At 38.0% G+C, this 22,470-nt stretch overlaps 1 protein-coding gene across 7 annotated transcripts in view; it reads left to right on the forward strand.

Annotated features, from left to right (window-relative positions):
* The window catches only part of PDE4B (phosphodiesterase 4B), a 523,623-nt gene that overhangs the window by 488,393 nt on the left and 12,760 nt on the right, over positions 1–22,470 (forward strand). For 6 of the 7 annotated variants that reach the window (XM_066376496.1, XM_066376497.1, XM_066376499.1 and 3 more), the window contains one exon: positions 16,622–16,715. In XM_066376496.1, coding sequence (XP_066232593.1) covers positions 16,622–16,715 — 94 coding nt within the window. Of the gene's footprint in view, positions 1–15,476; positions 15,927–16,621; positions 16,716–22,470 lie in introns of those variants that run through there. The other variant, XM_066376503.1, reaches the window with a different exon arrangement.

Genomic DNA, 22,470 nt, shown 5'->3' on the forward strand with positions numbered 1-22,470 from the left:
TCATATAGCCTGTGTCCTAATACTGATCAGATAGGGCAAAGTGAAGTGATAATTTGGCATCTAATGCAGGGGTCCCCAAACTATGGCCTGTGGGCCCCATGCAGCCCCCTGAGGCCATTTATCCGGCCCCCGCCACACTTCCGGAAGGGGCACCTCTTTCATTGGTGGTCAGTGACAGGATGCATCCTGTGCTCCTGGAATACTGTATGTGGCAGCGTCGCTCACGTACAGTTCTACTTCCGGTGACATGGGATGCACGTATCACGGCTCCGGAAGCACATCATATCACTTGTTACAGCTAGCAGTGACAAATATGGAACCGGACATTGACCATCTCATTAGCCAAAAGCAGGCCCATAGTTCCTATTGAAATACTGGTCAGTTTGTTGATTTAAATTTACTTGTTCTTTATTTTAAATATTGTATTTGTTCCTGTTTTGTTTTTTACTTTAAAACAAGGTATGTGCAGTGTGCATAGGGATTTGTTCATAGTTTTTTTTATAGTCTGGCCCTCTAACGGTTGGAGGGACAGTGAACTGGGCCCCTGTGTAAAAAGTTTGGGGACCCTTTATCTAATGTCATTGGTCAGGGTGGATGGTGAAAGTTGATAAACCAAACTAAAATTTATCTAAATGTATTCTATTTATTGTCTTGCACAGTTGCATTAGTTAAAATCCTAGAATTTTAAGCCCAAAAAGGAGCCTTATATATTATCTATATCGACTTCATTTTATAGATGAGGATTATAAAAACTGAGGATTAAATAGCTAATGTACTCCAAAGATCCTTGTAAAAAATAAAACACAATCTATATGAAAAATAATTATACTATGACATCACTTCTCCTGAGTCATAAAGTTAGTTAGTGGAAGAACTAGGTACTAAAATACTGGTTTGATCACACATTCAGCTTGCTGTTCATTGGCAGCAAAAGGCTGATTATACTTAAGAAAGACCTGGGACATCCCTTCTTTCATTACCGTTGAGTTTTAACTTTCTCATTGCCCATTTATTTATCTTTCTTGAGTTAAAGCTATACATGTCTTAATTGTTACAAGTAAAGAGAACTAATTTAGTTTTCCTGAAAATTTTTTGATCAAAATCCAGTGGAAGTCATTGTGAGTTACTTTAAATACACCTGCTATTGGTGTCTTTCTTCACTTTTTGCTGTTTTAATTTCTGAATTAAATATACATATTATATATTTTAATTCTTTTGTATATATGAATTAAAAGATATACACTACTCACAAAAATTAAGGGATATTTCAAAATGAATATGAAGTGATAAAAAAAGAAGCATTTGATTTTTTTTTATTAAACAAGAACATCAGAGAAGCAAATGACAAGTCAAAGAAAGTTGTTCAATTATGCAAATAAGATGCAAAACCAACTTTTATTTCATTGGTGAAAATGTACTATACAAAAGGCTGAAAGTACTGGAGTATCTGCACGATCCCTGATGCCCTGATTTTTGTGAGCAGTGTATATCATTAAGAAAAGAAATCTCATTTTACGAAGGCAATCTGATGCTCTTCCTAGGTTAGATTCCTACAACTGGAATTAATAGTTAAAGGACATGAACATTTTTAACACTTGTGATACTTGTTTGCTTCCCCACTAATCCCAATGCCAAAGTTTATGTAGTAAAATCCCTGTGATTAGTATAACTGCCCTCAACTTCTTTTCCTTTCTCTGAAGTTGATAAATTGGACAGTTTTACCAATTGGTGAAAAAATAGTCAGTGCTTGGATTCTCTCTGCTACTTAGCAGAGCTCTTAGTTTAGGAAGTTGAAATCAAGATGGAGATCTCCAATTGGCCCTCTTGCTACACCTTAGATTGATTCTGCCCAGTGACCCAGATTATGTAGAACTCTCACAACTCAATTATTTCTGGATTCTTGAGTTAGATGATTGACATCTTGGTAGAGTTGGGTTCAACAGTGTCAGCAGCTACATATTTAGATAAAACATCAATGTAATTAATACCCTATAAACAATTATAATCGAATAAACCTCATTTATATAGATAGCAGAACATTTTATGTGTATATTTAAGGGTCTTAAAATGATTTTAGTATTTATAGAGATCTGAGTTAAGCAGACATTGCAAATATTTTGTTGTAAAATATTATAAATTCAGAACTATTAACCTAATTACTTAAAAAAGGAAAATGACTCAGGGATACTTGGTCATCTCAGTTATAATGTTTATATGGGAAACTATTTCATGCCTAAGATATACTTGAGAGTTTTACTTTTGGTCTTTTGGTATCTACCCATTTCTAATTATTACTTATATTACTAAGGAGGACAGAGTGAGATACAATTTCTTAGCATATAAAAAGTGAAAAGAAAATTCCTAACTTTGGGGTGGGTAAGGAAGTTTAATACTTTGGTTATTAGGATAAGTAAGATGTAGAAGACTTAAATTAATAAGCTAAAATATATAAAAGGAGATTCATGGAAGGTGCTCAATAATTTAATAGCCAGGATAATTGCTTGAGTGTAAGAAAAGAACTGACAGTTTTAAAAAAATACACAAACATTTTAATAGCTACTGTTGGTTGAAACAGTGGACTTCCAACTCTCTTTCTATCCATGATGTCAGAAGATCTACTGAAAGCATGGCTTTTACTATGAACCTGTTTCTGGTATGCCAAACTTGTTTCCTTCCTTCCTTCCTTCCTTCCTTCCTTCCTTCCTTCCTTCCTACCTTCCTTCCTTCCTTCCTTCCTTCCTTCCTTCCTTCCTTCCTTCCTTCCTTCCTTCCTTCCTCCCTCCCTCCCTCCCTCCCTCCCTCCCTTCCTTTTTTCCTTCTTCCTTCTTTTCTTCCTTTCTCTCTTTATCTCTCCCTCTCTCTTTCTCTTTTTATTTTTTTTTTGCAACTCTACCTTAAATGCTCTGACTTTATTTAGATTTTCATAGACCACTCTCTTACGTATCTTGTCAGTATCATAGCTAACAGTTTAGTTATCTGGGGTTTTATTTATATCTATTCCAGATTGCAAAATCTTGAGGTCTGAAATTGTATTTAAAATTTTTGAGACACCATGTTTGCTTACAGTAGTAAGGCCAAAAAATATCAAAGAAGCACAGCTCTATACCTCTTTAACTGTAAAAAGAGAAGTAAAAAGCAGTTGAAGGCTTTTGTCCATTGGTGGTAGTTGGTTTGGGGTTTATTTTATTTTAGAAAGCTCTCTGCAATTCTACTTGATTTGGTCATTTAAGAAATTTGTTGGTCTTGGCTAGGTGGCTCAGTGGATAGAGTGTCTTCTCAGTATACTGAAGTTGTGGGTTTGATCACCAGTCAGGGCATTGTGAGAAGCAATCAATGAGTAAACAACTAAGTGGAACAGCGAGTTGATGCTTCTCTTTCTCTCCCTATGTCTTTCCCCCTCCTTCCTCTCTCTCTCCTGCTCTCTCTTTCTCAAATCAATAGAAAAATTTTTAAAAAATTAAGAAATTTTGTTTATATGGGGACTTCTGATAATTAACTTTTTTGAACAATGCTAAGTTGGTTAAGGACTTTATCTATATTAAAAAAGGAAACTTTTTAGCATTTTCAAAGAATTTAAATTCATGGACTGTCCTTTGACCATCCAGTGATAATATGCATGTTCATTTGATTGTGAGAAGCTAGGGACCTTGTGATGGCTCACTAATGAAATGGACTCCAACTCTTGCTCTAAATATCCCATGGCCCAGAAGGGTCAATTTAACTGGCCAGAATGCTACCCATCCACTAAGCTGAAAGGGCACAGCTCCAATTCATTGAGACTTCTACTGCTGGTTCCAATCTGTAATTGAGTCAGAATGATTTAGATATATCTGTGGTTATTGATGCAATGGATATGTTTTTCTTGGCCAGGTCCAGAATGTTATTTGTGTTCCTGACAGGGTAAGCTGCCACTGAATTTTTTCCTGCTGTCTTGCCGGGTCGCAGGATCTAGTTGCACAAAATTTATTTGCATCTTTCTTACCCACTGCATGGAAGCTTCTGATAATATCTCATCAAGATTCAACAGTATATTCTTTAAACATTTTTAAATCAGTATAGTTTAGCTTCAGAGAATTTATTTTATTTTTATTGCAATATTTTAAAGTGGGCTTTTACAAGTATTCTTCTTTTGCATGTTTAAAGTATTAAGATAAAGTCATAATCTAATGATATATTATATTTCTGGGGATCCTAAAAATTTTAAACTGAGAAAGGGCATATATTTCTTTTTAAAAAAGACCCTTCAGAGCTCTGAGTAAATCATAAAATAGGAGAATCTCGCAAAAAAAAAAAAAAAAAGAAAAAGCAAACAAAGGTATAATCCATTCTGGAGCAGGAATGGATTCCCTCTCTCTCTTTTTGAAGTAAGATAAATATATTTGTTAAAATGAGTAAAATATGAGAGTTTGTTTCCATAAAGGTAGTAAAGGAGGAGGTATCTTTAATTATTTTATTGGGGGGACACTGGTTAAGATAGCTATACAGGACTCAGGTGCCCACTTCTACAACACATCTCTGTGCTATATTGAGTGTTCGTCCTCCACCCCATGCCAAGTCTATGTGCATCGCCATTTATCCCCCTGTACCCTTGGTCGAGGTATTATTAAGGAATAATCCAGAATAGATTTTTTTTTAATCTCTGCTTTTCAAATCTAGCCACATGATCCAGGACTGCATTTCCTCAAGAACTTTAATCGTGTCTGAGGGAACATTAGTTATGGAGCTATGCAGGGAGTTTTAAGGCCTATCTCTTCACTTATAGCTTATTTGCTCTCAAAGCCTCCTGTGGTGCCAGAGTAGAGCATTATTTAAAGGGCCATTCTCTTTAAGTGTATAAAAGTTTGTGTTCCCAGCTCCAAGGTAGCATAGAAACACATCTGTAGGGCCCTTTCCTGTTCACATAGGCTTCATTTATGTTATCTCACATAATGCTCACCTTAAGGAACGTATTATATCCTTATTTTCAGTGTGAAACCAAGATGCAAGAGAGATAACTGATTGGTCTAAACCCTTCAGCTATGAAGTGGAGATGCTTAGAACCCAATCTTATTCACTTTACTCCAAAGTAAATGATTTAAAAATTAAAGATACATTCACAGGGCAATCAATCTATTATATTCTTCTATGGCTTGCTTATACAACATATAATATAATCATAGAGCTGGATCAAGGCTCCTTCTTATTTTTCCAGACCTCAGTGTAGATGTTATTTCTTCTCTAATTATCCTAACTCAACAGCTTGTTTGCTTTACAATTTGCTATCATAATTTATGGTTTTTGTGTTTTGTTGTAGAACTTAATTTGTACTCCTATAGACTGTAAGCTTATTGGAGACATATATCATGTTTACCTTGTTCACTGCTGTAGTTACAGCATTTAGCATACCTCTAGGCACTTGGTAGGTATTCAAATAAATATTTGTGGATCAATTGCATGCTGCTCAGAAACGTAATCTAATTTGTCCAGGACCAGCTATGTTGTTAGTGGCAAATCCATTAGAAGCTAAGAATCCTGTTTCCTATTACAGTGCACCGTGCTATATGCAAGTGCTTTCCAAGCCTAACTCCAGGTTTTCTAATTGTTAGGTTCAATGACAACCTTCCCACACATAGATGCTTGCTTCACAGTGACTCTTCAAAGCAGTAAAATCTTAATCCCTGAGCTTTCTCCCCAATTTGGATAGCAGAGAACAAAGTCAATAGGGACAAATGTGCTTTCCTTGTGAGCTTAACTGTGAAGCATATTTTTGTTGTTGTTTCATTTGGCAATATGTTATTCAGCTTACCTTTCTCTTGAAAGTTGTGCATCCTTTGGGCAAGCATCTAAGTCCTTCAGAGACTGGCAGTAGCTAGTGCATACTCAGGTGGAAAGAGGATTGTGATCATGTGTCTGAAACTCAGCCATGCTCCATAGCTGTTGTGTCTGGAGAATAGCATCTTAGCCGTTCTGACATTGTTTGGTTATATTTTTCATTCCTGACATATTGCTGATGCTCCTCTCATCCCTATCTCAACCACATACTGTATTTGATTACTTCAAATTACTTCAAATGTGTAACTAGATTGACCTCAACTGTGGAAATCTGAGCAAAATGCATACTTGGAGCAATTATTCTTATGTCAGGCAATTTGTGGGCATTCTTGGCCTCTGGTTAATACACAAAGAGTTCTAAAGTCTCTTAATTTAAGGAAATTAACTAAGTCATGGAATTATGAATGGATAGAGTTAGTGACATCTAGAAATCTCCAAATAAGCTTCTTTAAAAACGATACGGCTCATTTTTGATTTATGGTTTCATTTGACAGGCTCTATCTATCTGGCAATTCTGGTTTACACTCCTTAGACTAGTGAATAATCTAAATATCAACCAGCAAGCCAGAACTTCTATGAGTAACTCCTGTGTCATGTAATCTATATGACTTAGTCCTGCATCACACCTGCAGCAGCGTATTGTGAGAATTCTGTAGTTAATTATACAAGCAGTTGTCAACAACGAGAAGAAAAGAGGTTAGGTGTCAAAGAGCCAACCGAAACCTCCACCCAAATATAAACTCAAGTGAGCTCATATTCTTTTAAAATTCAGAAGCAAAAATCAGCTTCAAGTACAAATCCTGTGGAATAAACTACAAGTCGTATAATGGCCTTAGATACCTTGCCAATCACTTTACATACATTATTTCTAAACCTCCTATTTTAAAGATGGAAAAAGTCTCCAGGAAACTCAACAATTTTCTGTGTTTCTCAGACTAAGTTACAGTATGGGATTTTATTTCCAGACTCAGTTGGACGCTTAGCTGATGCCATCTCATGCAAGAATATTGTTGGGTTTTCTATTAGAGTCTTCTTAATGCTGTCAGACTGGTAGGGTCAACCGGTAACCAGAACCCTATCTACCTCATGTATGACCTATGCATCCTACTGAAACTACTTTTATAAGCCTTCCATAAACCCAGAAAACATCTTGGGGCACTTTGCGGTGCAATGCATCCATGCATCTCTTCTAAATTATGGTAGCTAATTATAGAAAAAATAAAATGCAAAACAAGTGTATCTTTTTTTTTGAATGATAAAATTGCTTAAGACTACTGTTTTTATCTTTTATGGTTTAAAATTATTTTAAAATACCCAACTTATGGCAGAGTTTTTTCAATTTGAAATCATATATATATATATATATATATATATATATATATATTCTGTTACCAAAATAGCAAAACAGATAACACATTGGCTTTTATTTCTATTATTATTTTATTTTTAGTTTATTCATTTTTAGAGAGACAGGAAAGAGAGAGAGAGAGAGAGAGAGAGAGAGAGAGAGAGAGACAAAGGGGGGAGGAGCAGGAAGCATCAACTCCCATGTGTGCCTTGACCAGGCAAGCCTAGGGTTTCAAACCGGCAACTTCAGAGTTCCAGGTCAATGCTTTATCCAATGTGCCACCACGGGTCAGGCCAACGCATTGGCCTTTAGGGAAAGAAAGGATATGAGTTTTCTCTTATTTATTAGTCTCTAGAGTTGATTTTGAAAATTTCCAGACCAGGGGTCTGTCTCAGTTCTGAGAAATTGCTAATCTAAAAGCAGGATTTCCATGACAAGTTTGGAAGTATCCCATTATCTTTTATCTCAGGGATTTGTAAAAGTTCCTAGCTGAAATCAATATATTTAATATTTTACACAATATTATATATACATGGTATGTTTTAAAGGGTAGTCATCTCAAAACAAGCTATGGTTCATATTTGTGACTGCAAAAGTATTGAAAATTTTAATAAGGCAATACTTAACACAGAATTTTAAACAATCTAGGAGATCCTATAGAATAAAATTGTAAATTAGTTCTTAAAGAGGATCAAGACCAATACTTAAAAGGGTTATGAAAGGAAATTACAGTTTTGGGGGGTGATTTCCCTGTTCTGCATCGTTTTCAAGTCAGGTCATAAAGCTAAGTCTTGTTTTCCCACTAGTCAGGGGAGGACACTAGACTGGATCTGATCCATGGTAAGATTTCTAATTTTAAAAATATAATAGATTAAAAAAACCATATATAATAGGTTGTAGAATTCTGGCTATGAAGTGATTCAAAAGAACTTAGTCATCTGCTTTGGAATCACAGTAACATCCCATGGCTTTAGACGTGACTTGAGAAGTTGTAGGTTAAATATTAACCATTATGCACAGAAAAAGTTGTAGAAGACGTAAATGGAGAAACAAAAGAATAACTAAGCAGTGTACTTTATTTCCTTGATTTTTCTCAGTTGCTACAATAGTTTTGTCATCTGTTAGGAAAAAGGTCTCTCCTATATTTAATTATTACACTAGGTCACCAAATCTGCCAAAGTGCTTTTTATTGTTTGTTTATCTCTATTAACATACAGATTAAAGGGGAGGGGCCAAGGAAACAAAAGAAAATCATGAAGCTCCACTAACACTTGCAGGTCTTGTATTTTTCACCAGAAAAAAAGACTTCTGTCAAAAAGAAAAAGTATGGATGTTTTAACTGATCTAAAAATATACAGGACTTCTAAACCTGACTCATTATGAGCATATGACTGAAGTCTAATCTTTTTATGGGATATTTAGTATGCAATATCTAGGATTTACTTAACTAAAAAGAAACATTTGTTGTTCATTTAGATTTAACTGGGTGTCCTGAATCTTATTTACTAAAACTAGCAACCCTACATATGTGTAAACACACACATACACACACACAGAGTTTGTAAGTATAGTATGTGAGTATATATGAATAATTAAAAATGCATAGTGAAAATATAAGTCTTTGGGTATAAATAATAGTACCTTTTGTCTATTTAACTGTGTCACTGAAGCAACTTTTGAAGATAGGGGAATATTAGATCTGAGATATTTCTCTAAACATCTTTTTTTGTATTTTTCCGAAGTTAGAAGCAGGGAGGCAGCCAGACAGACTCCCGCATGCGCCTGACCGGGATCCACCCGGCACGCCCACCAGGGGCGATGCTCTGCCCACCAGGGGTGATGCTCTGCCCATCTGGGGCATTGCTCTATTGCAGCCAGAGTCATTCTAGTACCTGAGGCGGAGGCCATAGAGCCGTCCTCAGAGCCCGGGGCCAACTTTGCTCCAATGGAGCCTTGGCTTCGGGAAGGGAAGAGAGAGACAGAGAGGAAGGAGGGGAGGAGGGGTGGAGAAGCAGATGGGCACTGCTCCTGTGTGCCCTGACTGGGAATCGAACCCAGGACTTCCACATGCCAGGTCGACACTCTACCGCTGAGCCAACTGGCCAGGACTTCTGTTAGCATTCTTATAGAAATTACTTTGAGGCTAGGCAAGATCAATTTTTAGTGTCCCAATAATGTGTGCCATATTTCCTCTTAGTTTTCAGAAATTCCAAGACAAATGAATGGCAGCAAACGGATAGATAGGAAGAAAAAACTAATAATCTTGAGGGTTGTTCAAGAGCTAGTCTCAAGTTGTACAGCAGTTGTATTCTAAGTTGTATTTAAATTCTTTTGATATTTTATTTCAATCCTCTATATGAAAGTACTACAGTTTTTCCCTACTTTGACCTTTTTTTTTTTTTTTTTTTTTTTTTGTGACAGAGACAGAGAGAGGGACAGATAGAAACAGACAGACAGGAAGGGAGAAAGATGAGAAGCATCCATTCTTTGTTGCGGCACCTTAGTTCATTGATTGCTTTCTCATATGTGCCTTGACTAGGGGACTACAGCAAACCGAGTGACCCCTTCCTCAAGCCAGCATCCTTGGGCTCAAGCTGGTGAGCTTTGCTTAAACCAGATGAGCCTGCTCTCAAGCTGGCGACCTCGAGTTTTGAACCTGGTCCTCTGCATCCCAGTCTGACGCTCTATCCATTGTGCCACTGCCTGGTCAAGCCCTACTTTGACTTTTAAAATGTTACTTGGGTAAATACTTGTCCTCTAACCAGCAAGTGAATTTATTCTATGTAGCATCACCATAAATAGCAACTTTTGTTGCAGAATTATGGTAGAGATGTTTGTGCTTGTTTTTCATTATGTGCTTATTTATTGTGGAGTACCATATTATGGGGCAGTTAAGAGAATCACTCAATTCTAATATAGTTAGATGAGTTTCTTTCTTATTTGGCACATAGACAGTTAGAATGACCTAACTGTATTTATTTCCTGGGGTACTAGGGGTTTGCTACAGATATTAATACAGTAGAACTTGTTTGTTAGGGTGATTCATCATGGAACTAGAGTCTCTAGTAAAGTAGATGCTAATCTACTTACAAACTAACTCTTTTCGATTTTATTTGCCTCTCAAATATGACAAACATTTCATTAAAGAAACCAAGTTACAAACAGATAATAGAGTTTATGGGGAAAGACAAAAAGGAGACAGATAAGATGCACACTGTCAGATCATCTGAAATGTTAAGAATTGTGGAAACTGTGAGTTTGATAAAGGGCTTTAGAGAAAGCACATTATATTCTTATTTTAGTGGTTGTTTAAATCAGATTTTGCAAAGAAAAGTATAGGTGTTTAAGAATTAGAGTCTTTCATTTTTGGGGGTCCTCGTTCATATCTTCCCATGTAAGCTTAGGGGTATGGAAGAAGCAAGTTTTTGTTTGTTTGTTTTTTCATCAGAAGAAATCTTAGAAATTAGCCATTTTATAATGAAAGAAACTGAGCCCACAGCTAAAAATTACTGAACCCCAAAAGTCAGTTCATCTGACCCAAGATTACACGTCTGGTTAGTGCCAGAACCAAGACGGAGACAAGCTGTCCTTACTTTCATTTCTCACTGAACAGTGCCTCCCGCTGCAGCTCCAACTGCCGCCTACCGCTACTGGCATTCTGTGATTTCAGGAGGAATTTTCGGCCCCCTCCACTTTCCTGATACCCGGGAATTCTTATTAGGTTATGACGAACAAAGTGTAAAATATGAGTCAAAATGTAGCCCCGAACAAAGTCATTGTGACTTTAATGACTTGGGCAGTTGTTTCATACTGCAAAAACAGGAAGATCTCACACAATAAGGCGCCTGTCTCACAGATGGGCTCCGGTGGAGACAGTCACCCACAAGGGTATCAACTGAGACGTCTTCCTCTCTTTGGCAACTTTGTTCTTTTTAATGCACACAATTTTCACCTAGCGCTTTCATCATGAGGTTATCAAGGACAGGAAAGTACTTGCTGTATCTGGTCTTTGAGAGGCAGAAGGATATTTTTGATCACTTGAGATTTGCTCCTAAGTGATTTCTAGGTGATCCCCTGACAAGCCCAGGTTACATTTAAGGTAGCTTTTTCATGTGCTGGATAGTAGCCCCTTGTGTTATTACTCTCCTGGATTTATCTTACTCTTAAAAACATAAAAACATTAAAATTTAGGACTAGAATGAATCTCTGAGCTCATTCTAGTCCACCCCTGTTATGTGATTAATTTAACTAAGAAACATTATCAAGAGAGCCCCTAGCTTGCTTGTGGATCTTTGCACAAAGCTCAGACTAGTTGTCTGATGAGAAATATAGAAAATAATGAAGCATTCCATCACTTCATAAGAATCTGCCTCAGAAAAAAATACTCTTTGTATGTAGCACTGAAGCTAAAGAAAAATTGAACCCATAAACAAAATGTTCATATCAAGTGTGAGTTTCAGCTTCTGCTACTGAGGTATTTTCAATAACTTCCCACTATTGAAGGTAGCTTATTAAAAAAAAATTCATGTGCTTTTATAACATACAGTCTAGGCAAACAATATTAAATCATTTATGTAGGGAATATCTTTTTCTCTTTTCAAAAAACAAAACAAAACTGCAGTGTCTACAGTGCTCGCGAATCTAGCGTCAGATGTAAGCTTAAGAAAGCATCAGAGGAATTGATGTTACTGAAGGTTCATTCACAAACTTTGCTTGTCTGTGTTGAAAAGGGGCTTCGGCCATTTCCTCTGGGGACATTATTTCTAAGTAGGCCCCAACAAGGTTTTCTTGTGAAGGCAGATCCTTAACTAAAAACAGAATCTGTATATGTTAGGTAGTACAGGCACATTTATCTTTGACATAGTGTGTGTGGCTTTCTCTACAGTAGTTGATTAAGTAATAATGTCTGTCCCTTCTCAGTTTTGTAACTCCTTGAGACATGATTTCCTTCCAGACCTATTTTACTTTTCTTTTTGGACTGAATACCCAACTTGATAAGAGGGCAGGGAGACTCCAACAAGACTCTTGAAATATAAAACTCTGGAAGGATGATAAATACTTTTCTTCCTTTGTTGGCAACTCATTCTCATGGGCTAAAGCATGTCTAATTTTGCTTGTTTTTTTCCGTAGTGTTGAAAGGGTTTTGTTTTCTGGGAAATATTGGTTGCTGGTAAATAATATGTGCAGACTATAGGAGACTGCCACACAATGTGTCAGAGTCAGGACAGGTTCAGGCTGAGAGGCTGAGATCCTAAAATCATGTCACTCTCATTTTGTATAGGAGGGGTGAAGGGACTTCGCCGGACTGTTATTGAGAACTGAGAATGAGAGGTTAGATTCGTCTGGCACATCACTGCTGACTCTGGCTCAGCAGAAACAGCTCCTATCTGGGAGTCAGACACTGAAAACCCCACTGAGCTGAGCTCCCCGACTGTCTCCTCAGCCTTAACCTCAAACACAGTTCAGATCAATTCCATTCCTTGATGTGTCTTCTCACAAGCCAGTACTAATCATACTAATTGGACTCCACATTGCTAGAACGTAAAAGGTCCCCCCTGTTTGCTCTTTGAAGGCTGTGTCTGCCTTCCTTAGTGTGTACAGAGCACAACATAAGTGGGCCCTTCATAAATGCTTTCTGAAGAGAGCAGTGATTGCCTTAGTCAGTGTGGTTGGGCCCTCCCTTACAGAGGAGGAAAACCAACCGCTGTTGCTAAGCAACATTTAAAGAACTCCATTGGTTTCTGACACTGAGTGACCACCATTTGCGTATTTCATTATGTGAGTTTTACAGTTACCTTAAGATGACTTTGTTTTTTGGTAGCATTTCCATGCCTCTAGCGAAGGCTCACAGTACTATTTTAGGCAGGAGTTGTAGGGAGATGGTATTCATCTGTTAACTACTTACGTGAGTACTGGCCCCTTCTGTAGGCTAGGCTGGAAAGGTGAGAAGTTTGGTTTATTCTCAGCCCTGTAACTGAGAGCCACTTCCCTGCTCTCACATTGGGACCAATTTATAATGTATGCCAACAAGGTCCTATGACAATGGGAGGCGATAGGAAGAAAGGAGAAAAGTCTTTCCTTCCCCAGTTGTTTATAATTGAATTTCTGCTTGCTCCTATATTCTGAGCTCAAGGACCAATACAGCTAATAAAGAACTTTCCCAACTCTCCCCAGACTCTTAACTCTCGGGGGTTTACATGCTCTAATATATCTTACTATTTCTGCTATGATGTAAGTTGATTAAAAGTATGAAAAGGTTTTGTTTTCACTGCTATATCTTCAATGCTTCAATAAATATTTAACAAATACATGATAAAATTATTTAATTTAAATAATATAAACCTGATTAACTCCAAAATCTTCCTAAATATTTCTGAGAGACCAAAGGAACCAAAATAAAGATGATTATTCGAATGTTACATTTGGCTAAGTCTTAGTGCAGAGACTTAGTTAAAAAAAATCATCTGTCTCTATATGCTTTTTATGAGATATTTTTGCAATGTTCCAAGTAAAGCTTGCTTCTTTGCCAAAATTCAGCTGATCAATCAGAGCACAGTAACCTGTCTTTTCCAGCTTCTAAGCCTTTAGTGTAAGTGCCTGTCCTTAGAGAACTAAAAATGAGATGCCATTAAGACTGAACAGTTATGCCTGACCAGGCAGTGGTGCACAGAGTGTAGGACTGGGACACGGAGGACCCAGGTTTGAAATCTCGAGGTCGCCAGCTTGAGTGTGGGCTCATCTGGTTTGAGCAAGGTTCACCAGCTTGAGCCCAAGGTCATTGGCTTGAGCAAGAGGTCACTCGGTCTGCTGTAGCTCCCTGGTCAAAGCACAGATGAGAATGCAATCAATGAATAACTAAGGTACCGCAACGAAGAATTGATGCTTCTTATCTCTCTCCCTTCTTGTCTGTCCCTATCTGTTCCTCTTTCCCTCTCTCTCTCTCTCTCTCTCTCTCTCTCTCACACACACACACACACACACACACACAAGACTGAGCAGTTATGTCTTAAAAACCAAATAACTTAGAACTTACTCGATTCACCTGGAATTCAAAATGACAAAAAGGTTCAGCAGTAGTTGAGGGGATTGATTCAGAGATCCCTGGTTACTGTAACATACATATTGTATCATGGGAAAACACACGTACACAACAGGGTCACCCAGAAGGGGTGACTGTGCCCCTTTGAGAACAGTATGCAGTGCAGCAAGTCAGCAGGCAGCAGTACTGACTTGCGTTGCTTTACCTCAAAATGCCCAGTCCCCGGGGCACAGACAGTGGCATAAAGGGCGCTGAGATGTGTGCGGTGAAGCCATTGCCAGCGCAGGATGCTCATTTGAAAGGGGAATGCCTCACAGGAAAGAGAGTCAATTGTCTGTGTGGGGGTGGGGGGAGCTGTTGCCATGGTGCTTTGCTACTCCTTTAACATGCTGTACTTGAACTGCTGGGAGTCAGGGGTGAGGTAACCGAGAGAAGAGAGAAGGCAGGGAGTGGTTGGCCCGGGGCAGGGAATCCCACTACTGTAGGGCACTGCTAGCCTTAGACATCCCGCTTGCCTGTTCTCTCACACGGACAAGGAGGGGGTGGGGAAGCACCTGAGGAAAGGAATGACTTTCTCAACATGCCCTGGCCTGCTAAAATAAAATGAAAATAAATTTAACTCCTAAATATTTCCAACATGGGTTAGAAGATGTAACACTAAATTACCAAAAAAGCATAGTTGTTCAGAACCCTAAATAATTCACTATTCATGCAGCAAGCAATATCTTTTATTTCTGAACACATTCTAGATACTAGATCAAAAGGTTAAATATGTTTAATTTGTTGAACGTCATCTAGTATGTATATTAATGAACTGATGGTGTGCAGAAAAGTGCCTTCTGCATATGAAGTGGTTTCAAAATAAAATAATTCTTTCCCATTCGTGTCATTGTAAAAGGCTACATGCATTGGCACAGTGATGGTGAGCAAAAAAATCCTCCAAAAAAAAAAGTTTTTAAAACTATTTTTTATACGCTGAAAGCCTCGTCTGAAAACATCCACAGTCTTAACCTTTTTTTATTGTATTGTATTTTTGAACGTTCAGAAAGCAAATTAGTCAAACGCACCATCACTTTGAAACCATTGGAGTGGCTGAGCTCTGCACAGTGGCTGCGTCTGCAGAAGGCTGGTCTCTGCAGAGGAGAGAGGGTTAAGAGCACCTAGTTGAAATGGGGGAGGGTACTGACTTCAGATTTACTTAATATTCATGGAGCTTCCTCCATTTTAATCTTCTCCATTTTAAAAGATGGCTGTGTTTCCCAGTCTGGCAACCCCTCAGCAAAGAAGATCTGCTCCTTCCTTTCAGAGTTCAGCTGAACAGGACTAAGCTAGGGTGGAAATCCCTTCAGCCACTAGGACTATTCATAATTCATAAGTGCTGCACACCAGCCAGCTGGATCCATTTGGACAGGCTCTTACTCCTTCTGCAATTCCTGATTTTATTCCTCTTTCTGCCAGAAAAGAAGCAAGGAGCACAGGCTTCTTGCAAGAATGGAGTGTGAAGATGGACTTTGCTTGGATTAGGAAATGCCTTAAGTTTCGGAGGCTTTGTCTTTCCTAAATTTTGATTATTTTGCCACTGAATGTGCAAGGCTTTCCTGAACCTTTCAGGATTGCTCTCTCAGAACTGTGAATTCTTTCAAAGGGATCTGTGGATTGTGGCAAGGAGAGCATTCCAAAATGCCTGAGGCAAACTATTTGTTATCTGTATCTTGGGGTTACATCAAGGTGGGTTCATTTGATTCTGTTGTGTATCTTTGATAGAATTTGAAACATTTATATCTGTATCTTTCTTATGAAGTAGAAAAAAATCTGTAATGATTTAATCTGTGTTGTCACTTAGTCCAGTGAGGCTGCTTATTATGAAATAAGGGCATGTTATATTATTACACTGTATTAAATTAGACCGTGCTGTCTTTTAATAAGATTAAAAGACAACCTTTTTCTTTTGCTTAATAAGATTAAAAGACAACAACTTTTATGCAACTCTTTTTTTTTTTTAAAGGATGTTTTTTTACTCCTTTGTTTCCCCTAAATCTTTTCACGTATAATTTCTTCTCACTGTGTAGGTTATTAACTCAAATTATAGTTTTAGAGTTTATTACCAATAAATATATTTTTAAATGTTCTTAGATTTTCAAGTGAAATTATGTAGACCTCTGTTAAGATTCCTTTTCCTGTGTTTGCATCTTCAAAAGAAATCAAATTCAAATTCTAAGAAATCTTAAGAAAACCTTTCTTAACATGACATTGGAATAATTCACTATTAAGGGGGCATGGTATTTCGTGGAAACAGCATCATTTATCTAATGGTATCAGCTCATCGAATCTCTCTTGGTTCTTAGATAGCAAATTTGCAAACATGTAAAGTGATAATTTGTTATTTTGGGGGTGATTAATACATTTTTGTTCTTTAAACACAGTTCAAAAGGATGTTGAACCGGGAGCTGACACACCTCTCAGAAATGAGCCGATCGGGGAACCAGGTGTCTGAATACATTTCAAATACTTTCTTAGGTAAGATATTAACTGGGAAACCTCTCTCATAACTGATAGTTTTTCAGTATTAATCCCTACAAACCAGCAGGAACATCCCTATGTGAGTTTTAAATGAGGTAAAGTCATAGAAAAACAAATCCATTTAAAATAAGAACTAAAGCCATACTTAAAGGGGTAAAAAGGAGCAGGAAGATGTAGAAAAAATAAAAATATCCATCAAATACAGAAGTTATTATCATCTAAGTGTATTTTTAAGGACCTCAGGTCAGCCTTATCTACCCACCTATTTTCATCTCTGCCAAGAGCTGGGAATGGTGGTTTCAATCCCCCGAACTCTCAGGATGACTCCATTGGTTCCTGGGAGGTGGTATTCTTTAAATTCTTTCAATATCTGGGCTATGAGCAGACTTCCTCTTAGGTGTTTTTTAAGAGATGTGGTTGGTGAATAACTATGGTAATTTGGCCCATGAGGATAAGCTTTGGAAGTAATTTGACTACTGTTTTGCTATTTCTTAAAAAACAATTGGAGATAGAGGAGAAAGAATCTTTGTAACTGAAAGATTTAGCTCCCTGAAAGCAGCATTGTTATCTTCCCAATCTGAGGCTTTATCTATTCTGCTCTGTAGTCACATTGCTAATATTTAACACATGACACAAAAAGGGTTTCCACCAGTGATTCCTTAACTACTTCGTGCATCCTGTTTGATTAGTAGGGGTTTCCGACCTCATAAGTAAAGCCATCCTATTGTATAATGAATTTATTTGGGCTATATTTTTCTTTAATGAATAATTTAGTAGAATTATTTAGTGGAATCTGTAAATCTTAATTTCAAAGTGAATGGATGGCATTTAGATTCTGATTCTGTGGACTTTCAATTACCCCTGAATTATGCCTGTACCCAGAACTCTACTTTCCAGGGAAATGACCTGTTCTTAGAGCTGAATATACCTTCCTTCTTTTTGACAGAGCTACATATCGTTAAATCAATGTGCATCTGCCTTGAGGCCTTATAGAAACATGTACCTCTTCTGCTTTTATTTTAAAAATCAATCCTGTTTGTCTAACACCAAAACAGTTCCTGCTATCAGCAGGTCAGTTTTAGACTGGCCTAGTGCAAAGCTCAGGGAATTACTCCGCAGCCAATGGGCACCTGAGGAACCTGAGGACTAACAAGTGCTTTCCCAGATGTTTCCAGTGTGTGGGTGTCTGTAACACCTGGTCTTCTCCAGCTGCAGTTGTGTTAGGCCTTTGTGAAAGAACAAAGGAGAAAAATTTTTCACACATCTGAGCTCCAAGAGGTAGCTAGAATCTAATTGAACAGGAAGCATTATATACTGATCCTTTTTATTCTCCGTTATTTCCCCATTTCTCCTTTGAAGGAAGACATCTTCCCCTGTTCGTTTCAGACGTAGTCCTTTCTGTGTAGCACCCAATTATTTTTCATAAGCTGGAGACTGTTTTAGGGACATTTTACAGGTCAGGGACTGTGGGAGAGAAGAATAAAATCATTAAGTGCAAGAATTCCTTTTTGTTTTCAGGAATATTGCATTTTAAAATACCAGGGCTCTTCTGTCTTAGAAGAGATACTCGTGACCAGAGTAAAGCTTCATAATGTTCCTGAGCCCTTAATACTGCACCTAAGCAGTCCTCCTCACTGTCATTTCTTTCACTACCCACCTGCCAGGGACAAGTGTATTGTAGAATGCTAATTCACATCTTTTTGTTGTCCAAGGCTATCAAGTGCAAAAGCTGATAAGATAATAAAGATGAATTCTCAGTCTCAACACTTTGTTTCTCAAGAACAGGCAAATGTCAACTCTCTATTGAACATTTCATTGCTATTTAGGCACATCTCTTGAGGAAGACCAATTATTTGGCTTCTTATCATTGCAAAAATTAAATTATCAAGAGCACCCTGTTGAGGAAGGTTGTTAGGACCTCAGTCTTTGCAGACTGAGCGTGGGGAGGGTGGTGTGTGTGAGCATGTGTGCGTGCACACAGTGGACCTGATCTAACAGACTAGACAGACAGATTAAAATATTAAATATTCTTAGGAAAATATAGGAAGATAGAAACCCCATCATATAACCACAAGATGCATCAGTTGCCTCATCTGTAAAATGGGAACGTTGGAATAGACGATATCCCAGATCCCCTCCAATTCTAACATTCTGTGACTGATATAGATGGCATTTATTAGTTTTGCTTAACATACCTGGCAAACTGAACTCTCTGTAATAGACTGTAGACTTTCATTTTGACAGTCTTAAAAAGCAATCAATCAATCAAACAAACAAACAAAGCTTGTTTCCAAACTGCAAATGCCGGATATGGAACTCTTAGTCCTTTCTTGTGAGCATTGTGAATACTCCTGGAGGGCCATGAATGAAGCCTTCTTCATGGACTGTCAGAACCACAACGAACTTTAATGGCCTCGTAATTCAGTTTCCTCATTTTGCAAGAGAGAAAACTGAGACCTACAAAACGGCAAAGTAACTCAAACAAGATTATGTGGCTAATATGTTTCTGAGTCGGAACTAAGACTTGGCTCTCTTGAGTCCTACATCTAAATATCCTGCCACTTCTTTAACTAGGAAAGAAGGCTGGTAGGAACTTAGAACATATGGAAGAAAATCACATTTAAACGTATTTAAGTAATATTCCTATTCTTTTGGAGAAAAGTCTTTAGGAATCAGGATTGTTGGACATAAAAATTAAATGTTTAACAGTTTCCATTAATATACCTAGAAAGGTCTTATTAGAGGATAGCAGCCATCTCAGTGAGCACAGAATGAGAAGACCTTAACAATTTAAGTTAAATTGGAAGAGCAGTATCTCAATAAGAGTCATTGAATGTTAAAATGTTTCATCAGAAAGAGGGAATCCCTTATGCCAGGGGTCTGTGAAATTTGTGTTACATTTCCAGCAAAAAGGACGGTGTCCAGATAATCCAAAAGGCGGGCAAGGGACTATTTACCATTCAGGCCCTTCCGGATGGTATTATATGAAAATGGACTTCAGGTGGTGGTATGAGAAGTAAAGCAGGACCTGCAGGGAGGAAGCATAGATAAAGCAAGGTGCTTAGCTGTGGTATTACAATCTAGTTAATATTGTTATAAACAGAAGAAAAAAACAACTCTCCTTTTATATCCTCTCCTTACTGTCTCAAAAGCCAAAACAGAATTTTCAAGGTACAAGGAAAAGAACTTGGGAACTTAGAACGCTCAAATGCTATCATTTAGCAAGTAAAGCACCTCAAATTATGCCATTAGCTGAATTTTGACATGACTTTTTTTTTTACATCTGTTTTTTTTGTTGTTGTTGGTGGTGGTGGTGGTTTTCTGTGGGTCCACTGTTTTCCTACTGTCATCTGACCATTCTGTAAATGTAAATTCACTGAAGGTTTATTGTGATTCTTTGAGTCTGGGTTTCAGGTTATTTCCACATTATGCTGGCTAAGCATTTAACAGAGGAAACTCAGAACAGGGAAAAGCATTTAACAGAGGAAATTTAGAATAGGGGAAACCTATTAATTGTTCCAGTGCCTGCGTAGGGAAACACCCATTAATGTCAAATTGGCACTGTGTGAACATTGGCTTTCTTCTTTATTGTAATGCTCCAGCCTTAGACACAGTAGTGGTTCTGCTCAATTACTCGCTGCTGCAGGGGATCTTTAATTAAACAAAGGGAAAAAGCTGCGAGTCCCACTGACTAGAGACACAAGAGAATCCAACAGCTTTTTCAACTAGACATGAAGAAGGGTGAAGAACGCTGGGTGGGAAAGTCATGGGCTATTGTGACCTTTCATTTTAGCATAAGTAGTCAATATTAGGCGTGAAGTGGAAGGGAGAAAAGTAATTTCAAAAACAATGTAATATATCATCTTTAATGCCAGAGATTGTGAGACTAGAAAAAAAAATTTTTTATAGGAACCTCAAGGCCTGGGTTCTATGCTATGAAATCACTGTATCTGGAACACAGTAATTGCAAAATAAATATCTGTTGAACAAATTGCCCTTTGAGCTTGAGCAAGTTGCTGACTTCATCTGAAAAGTGAGAGTGTGGTAATATTACTGGTTCCCAAACCTGGCTCTGACCATCAGAGTCACTTGGGAAGCTTTTAAAAAGCACTGATTCAGTAGGGCTGGGTGGGGCTCATACGTCTGTAGTTTTTGAAAGTTCCCTGAGTGGTTCTGATTCTGAACCAGGTTGGAAACCCCTAAACTCATTGAAATGACCACTAAATTTCCTCCCTAAGCAAAAGTCACAGTATGGCTGATGAGTCTAGGAGCTTGTGGGCAACAGAGATACTGAGATGCTGAGGAGAGAGAAGTATCCTCACTCCAGCCCTACAGCCAGGTGTTGAGGTGTACATGATGGCTGCTCCTGTCTTCCTGTGCTTGCTTTGCTTTGACGAGTTGTCCCTAGGGCCCTGTGCGCAGGCAGAGGTCACTGAGAAGAACATGTGACTATGCCATCATCTGCAAGAGTCGAAAGCAAATAGTGTAGATCACAGAATGCCAACTGGACACATGCCATCTTCAAATGGAAAAGTTGTATTTGTACTAATTTTCACTGTAACAAGCAGAGATAAATGTCAGAACTTTTGAAAGCTACATTAACTCTTTCAGCCACAGAGCGTCATTTAGTTTAATGCAGTAGCTTTTAAGCTATTTAATAAATTATTGCCTCAGTGCACTCCCAGGCATTCCTGTGGCCTGAGCGAGTGAATGCATTTTTCAGAAGCACTCAGGATATATCCCTCTGCGAAATGAAGAATATTTGATTGCTGATACTTTTAGTAGCATGATCTAGAGAAAAGTGCTTCTATGAGCGGATAGACATGCTTTTCCCCCCAGTAATTCTAGTTCTACTATTACCTGGTAGCAGAATTTTTTAAAAGATTAAATGTGATGATCATAAATATTTAGTAAGCATACATGTTTTAATAAATGTAATGCCTGTTACAAATGAGAGACACTGTTTATTACTATTAATAATAGAATTAATAGATACAAGACATGAAATAAAACTGAAATTATAGTCTTCCTCTAAACCTCAAATGGTAATAACCCAAGGCTTTAAAGTAATTATTTGAAGTTTACAGTCTGACATATATTCTGCTTACCTAAACTGAAATTCTAAGTTATAGACAGCTAAAGTTAAGTAGTTTTTTAAATTTAAAAATTAATGCACATATAAAAATATGAGCAGGATATAAAGCCTGTTTTTAGGCACCTGGTCTTGGCTGCATGAAAATTTTCTATTATACAAACATATAAGTTATTAACTTTAAAAAACCAATATTGGCCTTGGCCGATTGGCTCAGTGGTAGAGCATCAGCCTGGCGTGCAGGAGTCCTGGGTTCGATTCCCGGCCAGGGCACACAGAAGAAGCGCCCATCTGCTTCTCCACCCCTCCCCCTCTCCTTCCTCTCTGTCTCTCTCTTCCCCTCCCGCAGCCAAGGCTCCATTGGAGCAAAGTTGGCCCAGGCGCTGAGGATGGCTCTGTGGCCTCTGCCTTAGGCGTGAGAATGGCTCTGGTTGCAACAGGGCAACGCCCCAAATGGGCAGAGCATCACCCCCTGGTGGGCATGCCGGGTAGATCCTGGTCGGGTGCATGTGGGAGTCTGTCTGACTGCCTCCCCGTTTCCAACTTCAGAAGAAAAAAAAACAAAAAAACCAATATTGATGCTTCACCTTGGAAATGTACAAGTGTGATTCTCCTAAATTAGACGGCAGAGAGAAATTCAGGGATGGAATCCTACCTTTG

This window comes from Saccopteryx leptura, chromosome 3 (genome assembly GCF_036850995.1).
Source record: "Saccopteryx leptura isolate mSacLep1 chromosome 3, mSacLep1_pri_phased_curated, whole genome shotgun sequence".
NCBI classification, from domain to species: domain Eukaryota; kingdom Metazoa; phylum Chordata; class Mammalia; order Chiroptera; family Emballonuridae; genus Saccopteryx; species Saccopteryx leptura.